Raw genomic sequence first — 16,833 nt, forward strand, 5'->3', positions numbered from 1 at the left:
TACCAAAAGGGGCGACAAATTTTGGGGCCTACAGGGTGTCGGTCTCGTGTGCGCAATGACATTCTAATTGTTGGATGCAGTTGTGTTCTCTTTTCTTCATAGTGCTCTGTGTGAAGTTAACAGGTAATTAAAATAGTACCACCCTCTACGTTGTACAGGTTGGTTACAGGCACATGCTCAAAAGCATCTGGCCGGTACATGTTCAAAATCAACCTCTACGGAGGTTAAGGTAGAAGCAAATCAGTAATTAGATCCGGTTCGCTATAGACCACCATTTGCTCTATAGAAGATATTTGGTTCGCCTCAGATCAGCATATGGTTCTCTCTACAAAAGAACTGGCATCATATCTGGATTCTCTATACCATTACAGTGGCTCACATCAGAAGCTGGTCCGTAGCAAACATTCGCTCTCGACATCAACATCTGATCGTGTTAACAATGGGAATAGCCAGACATCGGCAAAGTAAACCTGGTGGGCGCGGTCTGGTCGGCATTGGTCAGAAATTGGGTTGCAACAATTGCCATGTCACAAGCACAAAAGCTGAGAATTTGTCATTTGGGAAGCCTAGCCGCTACTCAATCGTCTCTTAGCTTTTTAGGAGACCTGCCCGACCGACTGACCGACCAGTGAGGTCCTGGTGAATTTGTCATTTGGGGGGAGCGAAGCGACCTCAACCATTTCAAATGTCAGATATATGGGCATCATGCTTAAGAAATATGGGCATCATGCTTAAGAAATGGAATTCAGTGTCAGCTATGTGGTCGCATATTTTCATGTGTTGACAATAAATGTCAGATATATGGGCATCATGCTTAAGAAATGGAATTCAGTGTCAGCTATGTGGTCGCATATTTTCATGTGTTGACAATAAGCATTTGTGACATCCCCCCCTCCTGAAAGAGTAGTAATCGCCCTCAATTACCCTTGCAAAATAGCCAAAGGACAAACTTTCCTGTTCGGAATGTCGTCTCTTTGAACGCACTGATTCCAGGATATGCTCAGCAGGGTAAGGCCAGAAATCTCTGCACTGGTTTCACGTGGCGTTTCTCTAGATGCAATCACCTACACTTGCATTGAGAGATTGAGATAGAGAGAGGGGGACTGGTTTAAAAAAACATTGTGCTTGGTATTGCTTTGGTGCGTGCCAAATGAGGTGTACTTTAGAAAGAACAAGCAGTGCTTACGGAGCATCCTGGCTTGAATATCATCTCTTCGAACCCACTGATTTTGGGATATGCCCAATAGAGGTAGGGCTAGGAAGCACAAAAAGTGCTTAAGAAGCTTCCAGTCCGAAATGTCGTCTCTTCGAACGAACTGGTTGCGGTATATGTCTAAAAGGGGTAGGGTTGTTTTGAGCAGATGGGAAGTAAGGGCATCTCTCTAGATGCAGTCACCTACAATTGCATCTTGAAGGTGTGTGGCACTACGTGAAACGCTAGAATGGGGTTGGTGAAAAGAAAAATTTTCGTGTTCTCTTTGAACCCACTGATTGTGAGATATGCCCAATAGAGGTCCGGCTAGAAAGCCCAAAAAGTGCTCAAGAAGCTTCCAGTCCGGAATGTCGTCTCCTCGAACGCATTAATTGCGGGATATGTCTAAAAGGGGTTGGGCTATTTTCAGCATACGGGAAGCAAGGGCATCTCTTCGGATGCAATCACCTACAATTGCATCTTGAAGGCACTACGCACTATGTGAAATGTTGAAATGGAGCTGCTGGAGAAAAAAAACGTCGTGCTCTCTTCGAGCCCACTGATTATGGGATATGCCCAATAGAGGTAGGGCCAGGAAGCACAAAAGTGCTTGAGAAACTTTCAGGGCGGAATATCGTCTCTTCGAATGAATTGATTGCATGATACGTGTAAGTGGGGCAGGGATGTTTCTAGTAGACGGGAAGCAAGGGCATCTCTCCAAATGCAATCACCTACAATTGCATCTTGAAGGGCTACTCGATCATCAGCAGGGCAATGGAGGGCTCCATTGCCGCAAGGGAGAGGAGGGAAATTCCGGCTAATCATCAAGATTCTTATTGCATCTCTTATTGCACCATATCTCTTTCCACCCCAATGCATCTCTCTGCTATAGGGGAGGTCTATTGCAGACTTTACTGAACACAGGGGACCACACTCACCATGGGGTGATGTAAGAAGAGTTGTGACGTCACGTACAATGATGTTAGAGTGAGTTGCAAGCATTGCAAGCTCCGCATTTTGCCCCACAGCAACACCCTTCTCCTCCTCGACGGTGTTGTAGTATCTCAAAATAGAACAAAGGTCTCTCATTTTGTGGAAATTTGGAAATCCCCTATGTCAATAGGCTCCATACTCTGCCACAAATGCATAACACAGTTCTGGGTGATGCACCACATTTAAAACATGTGGAAACCTATCCAAAAGACTTATAGTGGAAAGCAGGAAAACTACCATCGAGAGCAGCCTGCGAAGAAGGAAAGTAGCAGTCGCTGGAAGTGGATGCAGGGTTCTCTTGGAATGCCTCTTGTTGAATGCATAGTCCTTAGCTAGCCTAAGGGTTGCAACTAGCACAGGTGCATGGATACTTAGTAGCTCCCCAACCATGAGTGTGGTTGGAATCGACCTTAGGCAACATGGATTCGATGTGCTCCGGACTGATGAGTCCAAGAGGGAGACTCCAGCTCTTGTCGCCTTCAACGAGAAACAGTGTTTTATTGGTATCGCAGCTTTTGCATCTTTTACAATGAACCCCAAGAACACCATAGCGCAGATTAAGCGCTCGATTGGTCATCTCTATCGTGATCCAGAAGTTCACCAAGACATCAAAAACCTTCCCTTTTCTATTATAGAAGGTCCAAATGCCTCCCCCCTTCCTCATGTCCAATACCTGGGCGAGGCTAGGTCTTTTTCTCCAGCAGAGGTTCTTGGTATGGTCTTGTCTAGCCTCAAAGGGATTGCTGAAAAGAACCTTCAAACACATGTTACAGATTGTGTCATTGGAATCCTTGTCTTCTTTAAGGAGATCCAACGTCGTGCTGTCTTGGATGCTATTGCCATTGCTTGACTCTGTCCTCTTCGCTTGATGCATGAGCCCACAACCACTGCCTTAGCATATGGGATATACAAGACTGATTTACCAGAGAATGACCCCATCAATGTTGTGTTTGTGGACATTGGTCACGCATCCACTACCTTGGCATATGGGATATACAAGACGGAATGTAGCAGTGTCAAAAGGTTTTCGAGTGTAGTGGGCTGTGGTAGTAGAACGAGTACTTTCAAAACCATTCCATGACAAAGAATGGGGACCACAGATAGGACTTCAAGACAACCTGGCAACCTTTTGCATTGGCAGCATGGTGAAAGTAACATCTCCGCGATTGGATTTGAGGACAATCCTTTGGGTAAGAGTAATACCTGGTTTTGTCAAGCAAGTGGTCGGTTGGACATGAACCAAAGGAACTCCACAACAATCAGCAGGTTAGTAAATCAAAATTGTGATGTTATTGAGCCAACATGTGGTCTCAGTTTTGATGCCAGAGTGTGAATGTATCCAATTGGATCCAATGGGATCCAAGCATTTCATCGTTGTCCTTTGTTGAAGGCAACCAGCTGCAAGTACATTAGTTTTCTACTAGAAAGATCTTCACTCAGCATACCAGCAATTTGCAATTAACCATGGTCAGATACATTACAATCATCTTCATGACTACTGGACTGGAGAACTCAAGGGATGATCGGGCATCAGTAGCATATTTCTTTGAAACTCATTTGGTCGACATCGCTATACATTATAGCATGTCATGGATATTGGTGGGAAGATCTTGGACAATTAGTTTGGTACGAGTTCCAAAAATCTCAAGGGCAGAAACTCGAGCAATGAGGAACTTTTCAAAGGTGGTTGTCCTAATCCAATGGCTCTAGATGGCTACAATGATACTAGGTATAATAAGCACAATCGAAGAAGAAAGATCGGGTTAATATCAAATCAGCACCCTGGTCAAAAAAATTGGGTCGGCATCAGATCGGACACATGCTCAGAAGCATCTGGCCGGTAGATGCTCAAAATCAACCTCTACGGAGCTTAAGTCAGAAGAAAATCAGTAATCAGATCTGGTTCGCTTCAGACTAGCATGTGCTCTACAAAAGATATCTAGTTTGCCTCAGATTAGCATATGGTTTGCCTCAGATCAGCGTATGGTTTGCTTCACATCAGCATATGGTTTGGTCTAAAAAAGAAGGCTTCTTGATGGTCTTGATGAGAGGGGCATATTTGAGGGTGTCAATATCGTTTTGCTCATTGATCATGGCATGGTTGGGACTTGCGACACAAAGGTGATTTATATGGAAGATTTTTGGCCATGGATAAACATATTAGCAGAGTGTGTGGACACCCTTGCTCCGATTCTCGCTCTACGGGACTTCGAACAACGAGTATGCAGGAGCACATGGGTATGACAGTACGACATTGTCATGCGGGCTATCTTTGTTGCTCATGGCCCACAATTCGCTCAAGGATGCAAATTGGCGAGCTTTGCAAATATCAAAGTGTATAGTCGTTGTTCTCTCTCTCTCTCTCTCTCTCTCTCTCTCCTTCAATCCCTGATCAAAAACTTCTCCAGTCTTGACGTCCTTGTTCAAAAGCATAAAAGCTGCAAAATTGCCACTTGTTGGATTTTGCGACTCTGCCTGATGCGTTTTATATAATTCCTATAGTGTTGTGGCTATAGAGACGTCGCTGCAGATGAAGAAGATGGGCCGTGTTCAAAAACCAAATCTGCCGGAGATGGAGGAGAGCCTATTACGCAGCGGCCTGCTCTGTCTGCCACTTGGCAAGCTCTTGGAGGTGCGTACCATATGCAAGTCTTGGGATTCTGTTGTGGGCTCCCCCATGTTTTGGAAAACCTGGTCTGCCAGGCATGAGAACTGCAGCTGCTGCCCTCCATGGTTGGCTATGGCAAGAAAGCCCACCCGGGGCTCCCACGACTCCACCTCGGGCACCTGGATCTCCCTTGAAGACCCTACTCCCCACCCACTGCTCAGAGGCAGCCCTTGCGTCCTTGGGGGGGGGGGGGCATCCCGTTCGCTGGTGCTGAACTCTTCTATCGGGGCCAATGTTCCTTCGTTCCTGGAGTTCACGATAGCAGGACGCCAGAGCAGTTTAGCTTGCTTTGTCTGTGCGTCCCGCGCGTCCCGCAGGCCAACCTCGCTTGCTTGGGGTGGCGGTGTTGATGATTCGGCCTTCTTTGCAGATGATACCATCTTCACCCTTGATGTGTTCAATTGGCATGCTTACTACTTCTTGGTGATCAACCCTCTTACTTGGTGATCAACCCTCTTACTGGCTCATATACCATTTGTCGGGTGTGTAGTAGGAAGCCCCAATCATTCCAAGGGAGGCATGACAAGCTGTGGAATTGTCCTTTACTGAATCCTCTCTCTCTCTCACTCACACACACACACACACACAACACTACTGGTCCGCATACCTTGTGCTCCTCCTACCTTGCGCGTAAATGGTTTGCTACTTGCTCCTGCTCTCAACCTCGTGATGCTCTCGTCCTCGCGGTGGCAAAGGTTTTCTTCAACAAGCGCACAAGCCAACGCTAATTTTAATAAGCACCGCTATTACCACGGGTCGAAGGGGAATCTAAAAATAGCCTCAAAAAGCCTGCCTAAAAAATGTGTACCCAATTTCATAGGCAGCACGCTTATATCAGTTCCTCCAATCAAACAAAGTTTGCCATAAGAGGTAAGTGATATCTCCACAAGTCCCTTGTGCAAGTAACCTTTTGCTAAAACCTTAAACCCTCTCGTTCTGATGGTCACTATGCGATGCTTCATGCCCGCTCTTTGCTCAGCCCACCATTGCCATCCTGCCTAGTTGTTCCCTGGGAAAGGCTGTGTCGCTGGTTATGCAGCTCATCATTGACATCGTCGGTAGCTCAGAACAAGTCACTATCGCGCTTCGAAGGAGAGTTCACAGAGGGGCTTCTTCGCATTTTCTCCTCCAGTTCTCGCATTACGTCTACCAGCAAGAGCCTGAAGTACAGAGTGGACGCTAAAGTCGACGAGGTGTCAAGTGTTTTGAAACAGAAGTCGAGCGAGCAGGATCCTGGAGCGTCCTTAGGCCGTTGTACCGTAGCCCTCAAACCTCATCAGCTGATAAGTATTTTGCACGCGCAGCAAGACCCACTTGAGGCTTGGCGATTCTTTTACTGGGTTCGTCAGCGGCCCCTCTTTGAACATCATTCTGGCGTCCATCAAGCTATTGTACGCATTCTGGGCACCTCCCGCCACTTTGATGAAATTTGGCGTCTGCTTGAAAGCCTGCGCTTTAGCGACTGCAAGTTTCTAGGTACTCTTTTCAACATTCTTATATACAGCTATGCCAAGTCTGGCATGCCCGACCATGCAATTGCTGCACTGGAATCAATGAGCTTTTTCTGTTGCTCTCCTGATGTTCATTCATACAACCCTATTTTGATTTGTCTTCATTCATTGGGAGACTATGATGGTATTCTTTCCTTGTTCAAGGAAATGAAGTGCCTTCCAAATGAGACCACTTACAACATCCTCCTCTTCAGCACCTGCAAGTTGGGGGATCTTGAAGAAGTTGGCAGGCTTGTTGATAGGATGTCAGAGGAACGGTTTAAGTTAAACCCAATTGCTTGCACCACTATTTTCTACATTCTTTGTGGTAAGGGTGAGGTTGTAAAGGCTGAAAAGCTATGGGTCCAGTTTGTTGGGCGCGATGTTGATACTGATGCAGTCTTCTGGGCTGCATTGATCAGCAGATTGTGTAAATCCGGTAAGCAAGTGGAAGCATATACCACTTTTCGTCACATGGTAGACTGCAAGCTTCCACTGAGCACTGCGACCTGCAATGCATTAATGGATGGTTTTGTTAAAGAGGGCAAAGTAGAGGAGGCACACAAGCTTTGGAACACACTGAGACAGAAAGGTATAAGGGGGGATGTGTTTTCTTACGGCACATTGATACATGGCTTTTGTTCAAAGGGAAAGCTTAAAGAGGCTAATATATTACTTCAAAAGATGGAAGAAGATGGTTTCCCTCCAACTGCAACGACATTCAACCCCTTGCTCCAGGCCCATTGTAATTTGAAGAAACCAGAGGAAGCATTTTGTGTCTTGAAGGAGACAATGAACAGGCAATGTCATCCAGATGTTACTTCATACACCATATTAGTTTCTGGATTTTGCAGGATTGGCAAGATTGACAGGGCCTTAGTAATACTTAGAGAAATGGCACAGAGTGGTTGCAAACCAAATGCTTTTACATATAATGCTTTACTCAGTGCATTAACTAAAGCTGGAAATCTAAAGGGAGCCCGCAAAGTTCTGCGCCAAATGCTGAAAGAAGGTTGCAGCCCAGACAGAGTAACTTATAATGTGCTCATAGGAGGATATGGGAGGATGACAAGTTTGAAGAAGGCTTTCAAGACACTCAAAAGAATGGAAAAGGCTGGCCTTTTACCTGATGCTTTCACTTACAGAGCTTTGGTCATGAGCTTCTCTAGGGTAGGAGATTTTCAATCAGCATTAGAGGTTTTTGATGTCATGTTGTCTAGGGAATTCGAAATCCGCTTGAGAGACTATAATGCTTTACTGGCTGGATTCTGCAAGGCCCAAAGGTTTGCCAGGGCTTCCCACCTTATAGATTTTTTGAAAGAAGGAGGGTATGGCCTGGATGTTGTTACATACAGTACGTTAATGCACAGTTTCTGCAAATCTGGAAAGCTTGATGAAGGTCAAAACGTGGCACATGAGATGCAAATAAAGGGTTGTGATTTTAATGTTTTCACGTACAATGCATTAATTATGGGACTCTTCCAAGCAGGGAGATATAATGATGCTGGGAAAGTTTTTGATTCGATGATAAACCAAGGATGCAGTCCTGATATTTGCACGTACAACATGATGATAATGCACCTATTCAAAGCAGACATGCTTTGGCAGGCATGTGAAGTTTTTTTGAGGTGTCTAGAAGCAGGCTGTCCTCCTGATCGAGGTCTTTACAGGACATTTGTTACCGGCATTCTTGATGCAGATAAAAGACTAGGGGATTCTCAGCTAGTAGATGGCTCAAGGAGAAGGAAAAGCTCAGTGGTGTTACTGGCAAAATCTCATCTCAAAAGCTTATGTAAAATTGGCAGAACTGATGTGGCACTGAAGTTACAGAGGAATTTGAAATTAGGCAATATTCCAGAAATAGAGCTTTTAAGACAGTGAGAAGTCTGAACTGCAGTTTGAAACAGAGGTAGCGAGGGACGCAGTGATCTGCCTTGTTAACCTTTTTGCGTAAGGAAGAAAGACTTATTGCATTATGTCCCTGGTTCCAAAGTTGAGCCATCAGCAGAACATGTCTGCAAGTCAAGGTGGTAACTGCAGGGGTAAAAGGATGCTTTATTCTTGTAGCAGGTAATTTCTGCTATTGTGTATAATTTATCCTTTTCTAATTCTGGCCTAATTCGATATTGATTTTGTACAGGACTGAGGAGTTGTCGCCAAACATGCAGAAATTTCCAATGGTCAGGTAAATTGCTACCTTTTTCCTATGGAGGAAATGAACTACTCTTGCAAGAATGTGTCCTCTTTTTGCATTTGTCATTGTCTAAGGATTGTAAATCATGCTGAGGTTAAGTCTGAAATGTTGAAAGACCAATTGAAGACGTCTGGATTTAGAGGGGGACTAAGAGGCCCTGGCTGGGCAAGCGTCCAAGAAAGGAAAGCATAAGCAAAAGGCACAGAAGGATGATAATACTTCTGGATCTGGTGAGAGGCCCAAGAAGGAAGTGACATGTCATAAGTGTGGAGAAGAGGGGCATATTTAAATGAATTGCTTGAAGAAGTTAGATTTGGATTTGGAGTCTAGTGAGGTGGCTATTGTTGCACCTATTCTGACTTTTACACTCTTGGTTCACCTATCTTCATCTTCATCAGGGACTCGGAGAGATTTGTGGATGGCTCACTCTTGTGAGATTTATTAAAAGTAGGTAGGGCAGATGGCTAAAAGAGCTATAAAAGAGTCACTTGGCCTTCAATTTAAAGACAACCAAACAAGTATCCACAGAACAAGTACCCGCAACGTAAGTACTTGCAGCACAAGCACCCACCAACGTTTCCATCGCCAACACCTCCATCATCATCAATATCCTTAGCACAGCAGTCAACACCGATGTTAGCGTTTTGCATCAGATTCAGCCCAGCGTTTATGCAGCAGATCAGCTAGCGTTTTTGCATGAAGCATCAACATGAAGCATTCAGCATCAACATTCAACATTTAGCCATTGTATCGACATTTGTGAAAGTAATTAAAGCAAGTACTTGCTCTGTTGCCAGAGCAGGGGACCCTCGAGAGTGACATGCGGTGTCCTCTCTCTCTCTCTCTCTCTCTCTCTCTCTTTGCCTCTCTCTCATTGTGTTTAGTTCAATTTTCTCCATTGAAGTGAAGTAACCTTGTGTTTGTGCGAAGTACTATATTTGAGCTCAATGCACCTGACAGGCGATTTGCTATTGTCCAAGCTATGCATGATAAAGGTGATAATCTTATTCTTTCTGTTTGGACAAGGAGCGAAGTTTGAGGTCACATTTTGTCAAGTTTGGATCTTTGTACTTCTTTGGTTATTTGCAGCCTCTTCTTCATTTTTGGATTTCATATTTAGCTTTACGTTAGGTGTTCCTTTAGAAGTTGTAGTGTGAAGTTTGATTTCTAGGATTAAGGTTTTAAGATGTCTTTTCCTTTTTTGTTTATAGTTGAGTACTTGTTTTAAGTTTTAGCCAAGTAAGCTATGTCAACTTATTTTACGCGTCTCTTCTTAACACATTTTTACACTAATAATGTTCTGTTTTATCTAGTTTTGTTTCATAGCAAATAAAGTGATTTGGTTTTTTTTTTTTTTTCCTCTTTTCTTTTCTTGAGTCCCTTGCTTTTAGAGTTTTATGAGTCCTTTATTCCCTCTTATAATTTGTGAGTTCAGACTCTTTTGAACTTATGAAAGTATATAGATTTACTGTTGTTTGTTGCTGTGGGAACAAAGACTTAATTGAAGCACCGACAAATTGTGGGGACTCGGGTGTGTTTGGGGGCAAAAGAAGAGAGGGTGTGTTGTTGTGAGGCTCAAGGGATGAGAAACTTTATCATGAGAATGAGGGTTGGCTTGGGACGGACTCGTAATGAGCTTCAAAAAGGTTTAATGGGGCAAGGCGTGGTGTCCGTGGGTATCGGGATAAGGGGTGATGTGCGTTGGAACAAGCAACGGTTCCGCTTTGGGGCAGGTAGCGTTAGGGCAAGTGGGCAACGTTCGGGTAGGCGGGGGCAGCTGTGGGCAGCTCTCAGGTAGGTAGGGGTAGTTGCGGGTAGCTTTGGTCCTTAAGCCATGTTCCTCCAAGAACTGCAGGTGAAGCAAGGGGTCCCACCACTACTTTTAATGTAGTGAAGAGCTTCCCTTCGTCTTCAAGGCCATTCAAACATTGTATTCAAAGGGCGCGCGCGCGCACACACACACACTCAAAAGTGCACACACATATACTTAATCAATGGCGTAATGAGTAGAATGAGCATAAGATTAAGGGAATTTGTCAAGCACAATGCATGGAAATTTAATTAAGATGTCATTTCCCAATGCTTGGACCAAATAAAGCATAAATTAGTGCAATCGAAAAGGTTGCAAAAATCTCTATGCACACATACATTCCAAAGTTCAATTCATGCTCTCTAACAAGGGAAATTGGCTTGAAGAAAGTGGAAAAAGCAAAAAACATCGCAAATAATCAAGCAAGTTTAATGAAGAAGGAAAAATGGCACAACCTAATGCTCAATCCAATTTCATTGGCAAGGGTAGTGGTTGTATAGACACGCCCAAAAAAGCCAATGTTAGAGATAATTGAAGTTATGATTCAACTTAGTGCTTAGAGAGAGAGAGAGAGTGTTATGAGCGCGTATAGATCTAGAAGAGAGCAAGAGGAGACGCTCACAATGTACAAGAACTTGGATTTGATGATAAGCTTAATATTGATTACAAGACGTAATACTTTATTAAGAGAGCTAGATACAAGACTTGGATTACATGACTTGAGTACAAGACAAGGCTTGATTGCAAGGACAAGACTTGAACATAAGAACTAGGAGAGGGATTTCCTCATAGGAGGCTCACAACTGGTGTTGGCAAGACTGAGGGGCTTGTGGCCCAAGACTCCTATTTATACTAGTGCTTGAGGAGGGTTACTTGAGGAGGTTAGGACTTTCTAGGTTCTTCTTGAGGAGGTTAGAATCTTCTAGAACCTTCTTGATCCTTCTAGTTCTTCTAGAACCTTCTGGATCCTTCTTCAACTTTCTAGAGCTTTCCAGAAACTTCTAGATTCTTCCGGAATCTTCTCCAAGCTTCTAGAAACTTCTTGATCCTTCTAGTTCTTCTAGAACCTGCTAGATCCTTCTTCAACTTTCTATTCCAGAAACTTCTAGATTCTTTCGGAATCTTCTCCATGTTTCTAGAAACTTCTAGATTCTTCTAGAGCCTTCTAGCGATGATGTAAGCGATGACATAGGCGATGATGCAGGCAACGATCGACTCTCAAGCATCCATGACACAGAGCACTAAATGTAGCATAGGAATCTAACCATTGTATTTATGAGATATTAATTATGTGTTGGTTTTGATACCACATGTAAGTGCTATGGTGGATAGACCAATGTGGCATTCATCATTGTGTGAATACCATAGCAATAGAGAGTGAGTAGATTAGAGAGAGTGTACTCGATACAATGAAATGAATCTTGCTTGATTGATTAGAATGAGCTAGGATTACAAGTTTAGCATAGTGGCTTTATATAGGCTCAAGATGGAAGGTTGAAATGAATGTGAAATGCATATGCACCACGAATGGTAAAGGGCAAGTAGCATGTGTGCTAATATGTAGCATGTGGCTATAATTAATGGCACGTGGGCATACCATAAGAACCATGGGTTAGGGAACTCTTTGTAGGAGGTTGTATCCATGCACATAGGGATTTATGCTAGTATGTCATGATTGTAACTTGTTCTTCATGATTGTATTACCTTTCTTGCCTTGTTCTCTTGTAGATACAAAGACGTATCAGATCAGAGATTCCTGTTCTCGAAAGGATGTACCTCTTTGTCGAAGAGTCGTATCTATTCGGCGAATAGCCACGTCTCTTCTGCGAATGGTTGCACCTCTACACCGAATGGTCACGACTCTACAGCAGAGAGACACGACTATTGGCCTATAATCACGTCTTTTGACCAAGGGTCACGTCTCTTCATTATGTCTCTTCAGATTCTATATAAGAACGCCATTGTAACACATTTCAATCAATCAAACATTTAGTCTCTGAGTCTCTTGTTCTCAAGTTCTGTTCAGAGTTCAGTTTTCATTTAAGTTTAAGTATGAATAAACACACATAATAAGTGTGTTCTTCACAGTGGTATCATAGCAAAATTTTTTCCCGGGCCTTTGGACTTGGTGTCTACCTATCTTCGTCGTTGCCTACCCTTCCCGCAACCCTCACCTCGTGAGTTGTATGGTAGCAGAGGAAAGATGGTGGCCAATTGCCTACGTGTATGCAGTAACTCTTAACTGTTCTCTTTAATTTAGAGAAAAAAAAAAAGAATATAAAGAGGGCAGATAGCAGTGTGTGCGAGCGTGTGGCGTACCCAGAATATATGTGTGGCGTGTACCCGAAGGCTCGTATGTACAACCGGTACAGGTAGTGTTGTGCAGCAGAGCCCATCACCAAGCGACAACAGATTTCGTGCGCTGGCTGAAAATTCTTCCACGTTGGCTGCCTTACGAAGCGTTGCTGAGTTTTTTTAAAGTTGAGGCGATTATTTTATGCTGGTTGCCTGACCCTTCATAAGCTTATAATTTATTGAAGTGCCCGGCCGTCCCAAATTTGGGTGACTGGCCATAAGAGGTGTTTCATTAACTTAACCTAGTTATACACGATGGCTACAAATTATTCTACGCAACGAACCAGCATCACAGCGGAATTGTGCAACGCTTGCCTTCTTGCGATTTCTTCTTTTGGCCACATACTACGCATCGCGGACTTTACTTTCTCATGGATGATGACGCGTACGATGTGCTTGTTCCGTATCTGTCATACGTAGACGACGTGCCGGAAGAAATTCTTTTTGAAAATCCTTCTCCCCGCGAGATTATAATCATCTCCGATTCGCAGGAACCCGACATCATACTAATTCCAGATTCTCTAGAGCCGGAAATTGCGGAGATCCCTACACCTATACCTATTCCTGCACCCGTTCGAGAGCAGGTTGTTCCGGAAGTACCAGAGGGGATTCCTTCTCCCACGTTCTCTCCCGAACCTCCAAACCCTCTCTAAAGAGAGTATCTGGTGCACATCTCGCAACGCCGTTTCGCGTTCCAAAGGTGGTCAGTGTGGTGGATTACCATTCGGTGCAAGCTGATAGAGTTTCCACATTACGAGTTTCTTTTGACTCGTTTCCCATTCGTCGCACATCATATTCCGGCTTGTTACGTGGATAACCTCTTCGAGATCCAGACTTCCCACACATTAATTCCTTTCCACGCAAAGGAAGTCGTGCCTGATTACACTCCACTGACCCAAGAGCGCGACGACATCGAGGATTTTACGGAGGACGACCCAGCATTCGCTGAGTTCGCAGAGCCACTGCACACATTGCGTACTTTATCTACAGGTTGGTCTTTTCTAGCCTCGCCTCGCTACGAGCTGTGAGCTCGTCATGTCGGACTCAGGGACACAGCAGGGACAGGTGGACGGAGCCGCACTCTTAGCCGCCATTCAACAACAATTTGAGGCCCAAGCTTCACGACAGGCCCAGTTCGAGTCTATGCTCCTGTCCTTGTCAAATGAAGTTAAAGCCCTGACACAGCCGACACCTCAGCAGGACGGCAGTTCTACATCTTCCGTACGCGGCGAAGATCAAGCCATGCCGGATCCACTTGATGAGGTTAACAATTTTGAACTTAAATATTTATTTCGATTAATTACAGAATCTAATAAAAAAAAAGTGGACATCAAACCCCCTGAACCTTATGATGGTCGACGCAATAAGCGGGTGATCGATCAATGGATTTTCAAAATGGACAATTATTTTAATAACCTGGACATAATGGAACAAAAAAAAGTAGCTTTGGCTGCTAGCCTCCTGAAAGACACTGCCTTTCTTTGGTGGCAAAATCTGGTTGCCTTAGGAAAACAAACACCGACGTGGGCCAAATTCAAGCGGGCAATATGCGAAGCCTTTGTGCCAATAAGTGCTGATTTTCATGCGCGTTCTACGTTGTGCCACTTAAAGCAAACAGGCTCTGTGGCTGCTTACATATCTCAGTTCCAACAACTGAACCTGGAGATAATGACCATTACTCTTGACGATGAATTACATTTTTTCATCGATGGACTCGAGCCCACCCTTTGCGATGATGTACATAAGGCAAACCCCCCTACAGTTGAGGACGCCATTTCATATGTGGAACGGTTAGGACTTTCGTAGAGATCACTTTCCGCTTGGTCGAGCCGGTGATCGCCCATTTGGTCGTGGATCCCGTGCCCCCTTTTGAAACCGGTGTGATGTCTCTTATTCGGGCAATAGATCACATAATGGTTCTAATGTTTCACAGTCCCAATCAACTTCTAGTTCCTTGTCCCGATCTAGTGTTTGGAGTCCGAGAGCGCAAAATAGTAGGTCAAATTTTCAAAATTTAATCAACGTCGTCGTGGTCGACAATCATTTCGGCAAAATTCTTACCCTGATAGACGTTCATATGGAAATCAAGCGTCAACTTCTGCTGCTCCTCCACAACAGTCCAGTTCACAACCCTCCAAAGATGGATTATGTACCCTTTGCGGTGGACCTCATCGTTGGTTCCAATGTGATAAGCGGCCTCAACCGTCTAACCTGAGACGAAACGCTTATGCAGAGACACCTACAATGTTACCTTTTAATTCTGACCAGTCTACCGATTCTACTTCACAACAAGACAGAGGCAAACGTGTTGTTAACACAATTCGCGTTTCCAAGGTGGCTACATTTTCAATGAAAAATGCCCAGAATACTATGCCCATACTGAGCAACTTGTCTAATCAAGTCTTAAGTCTCCTTGGCTTCATTCATGGCAAACCAATTAACATTTTGGTTGATAGCGGATGTTTCAATAATTTTGTGAGCACCAACATTGTGCATCGACTACAATTACCTATTGTCCAGAGTACTCAACCGTACGATGTTGAGTTAGCAGATGGGTCATTCTTAACGTGCAACACAATTGTTCAGCAGTTACCCTTTGACGTTCAAGACTATGAGGACAGTCTCACTTTCGAAGTAATGCCATTATCCACTTATGATAAGATTCTTGGTCAATGTTGGTTATACCAATATGACCCTCTGATCAGTTTCCGAGGACATACTATAACTCTTTGCAAGGGTGGCCAGCTTCGTACTGTGAATGGCTTATTTCGTGTACAACCGGTGACTGTCGTTTCTGCATTGCAAGTTAAACGGATGGTACGCAAACCCGACAATTCTACAGCACTGTTAATGATACGTAGAAACGACGATGATACAGCTAATACAGTTCAATCCAAACCAGCACCAAAGCCAGCAGCTTACCTTGAGCAACCATTCTATAAACCATACTTGGATCTTTTTCCTGATGACTTGCCGAGCACCTTACCTCCTCGTCGACCAGTGGATCATCCGATTGATCTCATTCCTGGTAGTGCTTCGCCTACACGAGCTCCGTATCGAGTCTCATATTCTGAATCTCAGGACAACTAGCAGAATTATTAGATAAAGGTCATATTCGTCCAAGTAAAAGTCCTTTTGGTGCTCTAGTATTGTTGTTAAAAAAAAAAGATGGTTCGATGCGCTTGTGTATTGACCGCGCATTAAACAAATTAACAATTAAAAACAAATTTCCTCTTCCACGGATTGATGAACTGTACTTTTGGGTGCTAAAGTATTTTCGAAGATTGACTTAAAGTTTGGTTATCATCAAATCAGAATCAAAGCAGGTGATGAGTATAAAATGGCATTCAGAACAAAATATGGACATTATGAATTTCTGGTAATACCTTTCGGATTAACCAATGCTCCTGCATCATTTATGACCTTAATGAATGAAATTTTTGGTCCATATCTGGATAAATTTGTCATCATCTACTTGGATGACATTCTGGTTTTTAGCAAGGATATTGCAGAACACAAAGAGTATCTTCGTTTGGTGTTTTTGGTATTACGGACTAATGTGCTTTATGTCAACAAGAAAAAAAGCGAATTTTTCAAGGATCGGATCGAGTATCTTGGTCATGTTATCTCAGCTGATGGAATAGCAGTTGACCCTCAGAAAATCAAAGTCATTATGGAATGGCCTCTTCCAACAACATTATCTAATGTTCGTTCATTCTTGGGATTAGTAAATTTCTATCATACCAAGGTATATAGATTTTCAGATATTGCTGCTCCTCTATCAGAGTTGATGAAGTTTGACAAACTTACGTGGTCTTCAGAAGCAGAAAAGTCTTTTAATGATCTCAAACAAGCCTTAACAACTACTCCAGTCATGGCCATTGCGAATCCTACAAAACCATTTCTTGTGCTGACAGATGCTTCAGATCGTGCTTCTGGTGGTGTATTAATGCAAAATGACAGGGTTATTGCATTTGATAGCAAGAAGTTTACTGCTATACAGATCCGCTATCCAATCTATGACAAAGAGTTTATAACCATTGTCCATGCATATCGTACATGGAAACATTACCTTTTGGGAGCTGACTCTGTTGTCAAGACAGATCATCAATCATTGCAGTATATTTTTAC

General features: G+C 43.6%; 1 protein-coding gene and 2 pseudogenes across 3 annotated transcripts in view; all 3 read left to right on the forward strand.

Annotated features, from left to right (window-relative positions):
- Nucleotides 1-2,573: 2,573 nt before the first annotated feature.
- On the forward strand, nt 2,574-3,266 carry LOC147457427 (heat shock 70 kDa protein 15 pseudogene; annotated as a pseudogene).
- Nucleotides 3,267-4,168: 902 nt separating this feature from the next.
- LOC147457428 (uncharacterized) lies at nt 4,169-5,067 on the forward strand (annotated as a pseudogene).
- Nucleotides 5,068-5,751: 684 nt separating this feature from the next.
- The window catches only part of LOC147457429 (uncharacterized), a 41,143-nt gene continuing 30,061 nt past the window's right edge, over nt 5,752-16,833 (forward strand). For 2 of the 3 annotated variants that reach the window (XM_086512325.1, XM_086512322.1), the window contains exons 1-2: nt 5,752-8,413; nt 8,484-8,528. In XM_086512325.1, coding sequence (XP_086368451.1) covers nt 5,807-8,224 — 2,418 coding nt within the window. In that variant the 5' untranslated portion in view covers nt 5,752-5,806 and the 3' untranslated portion in view covers nt 8,225-8,413; nt 8,484-8,528. Of the gene's footprint in view, nt 8,414-8,483; nt 8,529-8,935; nt 9,533-16,833 lie in introns of all 3 variants that reach the window. The other variant, XM_086512324.1, reaches the window with a different exon arrangement.

Source organism: Adiantum capillus-veneris, chromosome 5, assembly GCF_014529385.1.
Source record: "Adiantum capillus-veneris isolate H3 chromosome 5, ASM1452938v2, whole genome shotgun sequence".
Classification (NCBI taxonomy): domain Eukaryota; kingdom Viridiplantae; phylum Streptophyta; class Polypodiopsida; order Polypodiales; family Pteridaceae; genus Adiantum; species Adiantum capillus-veneris.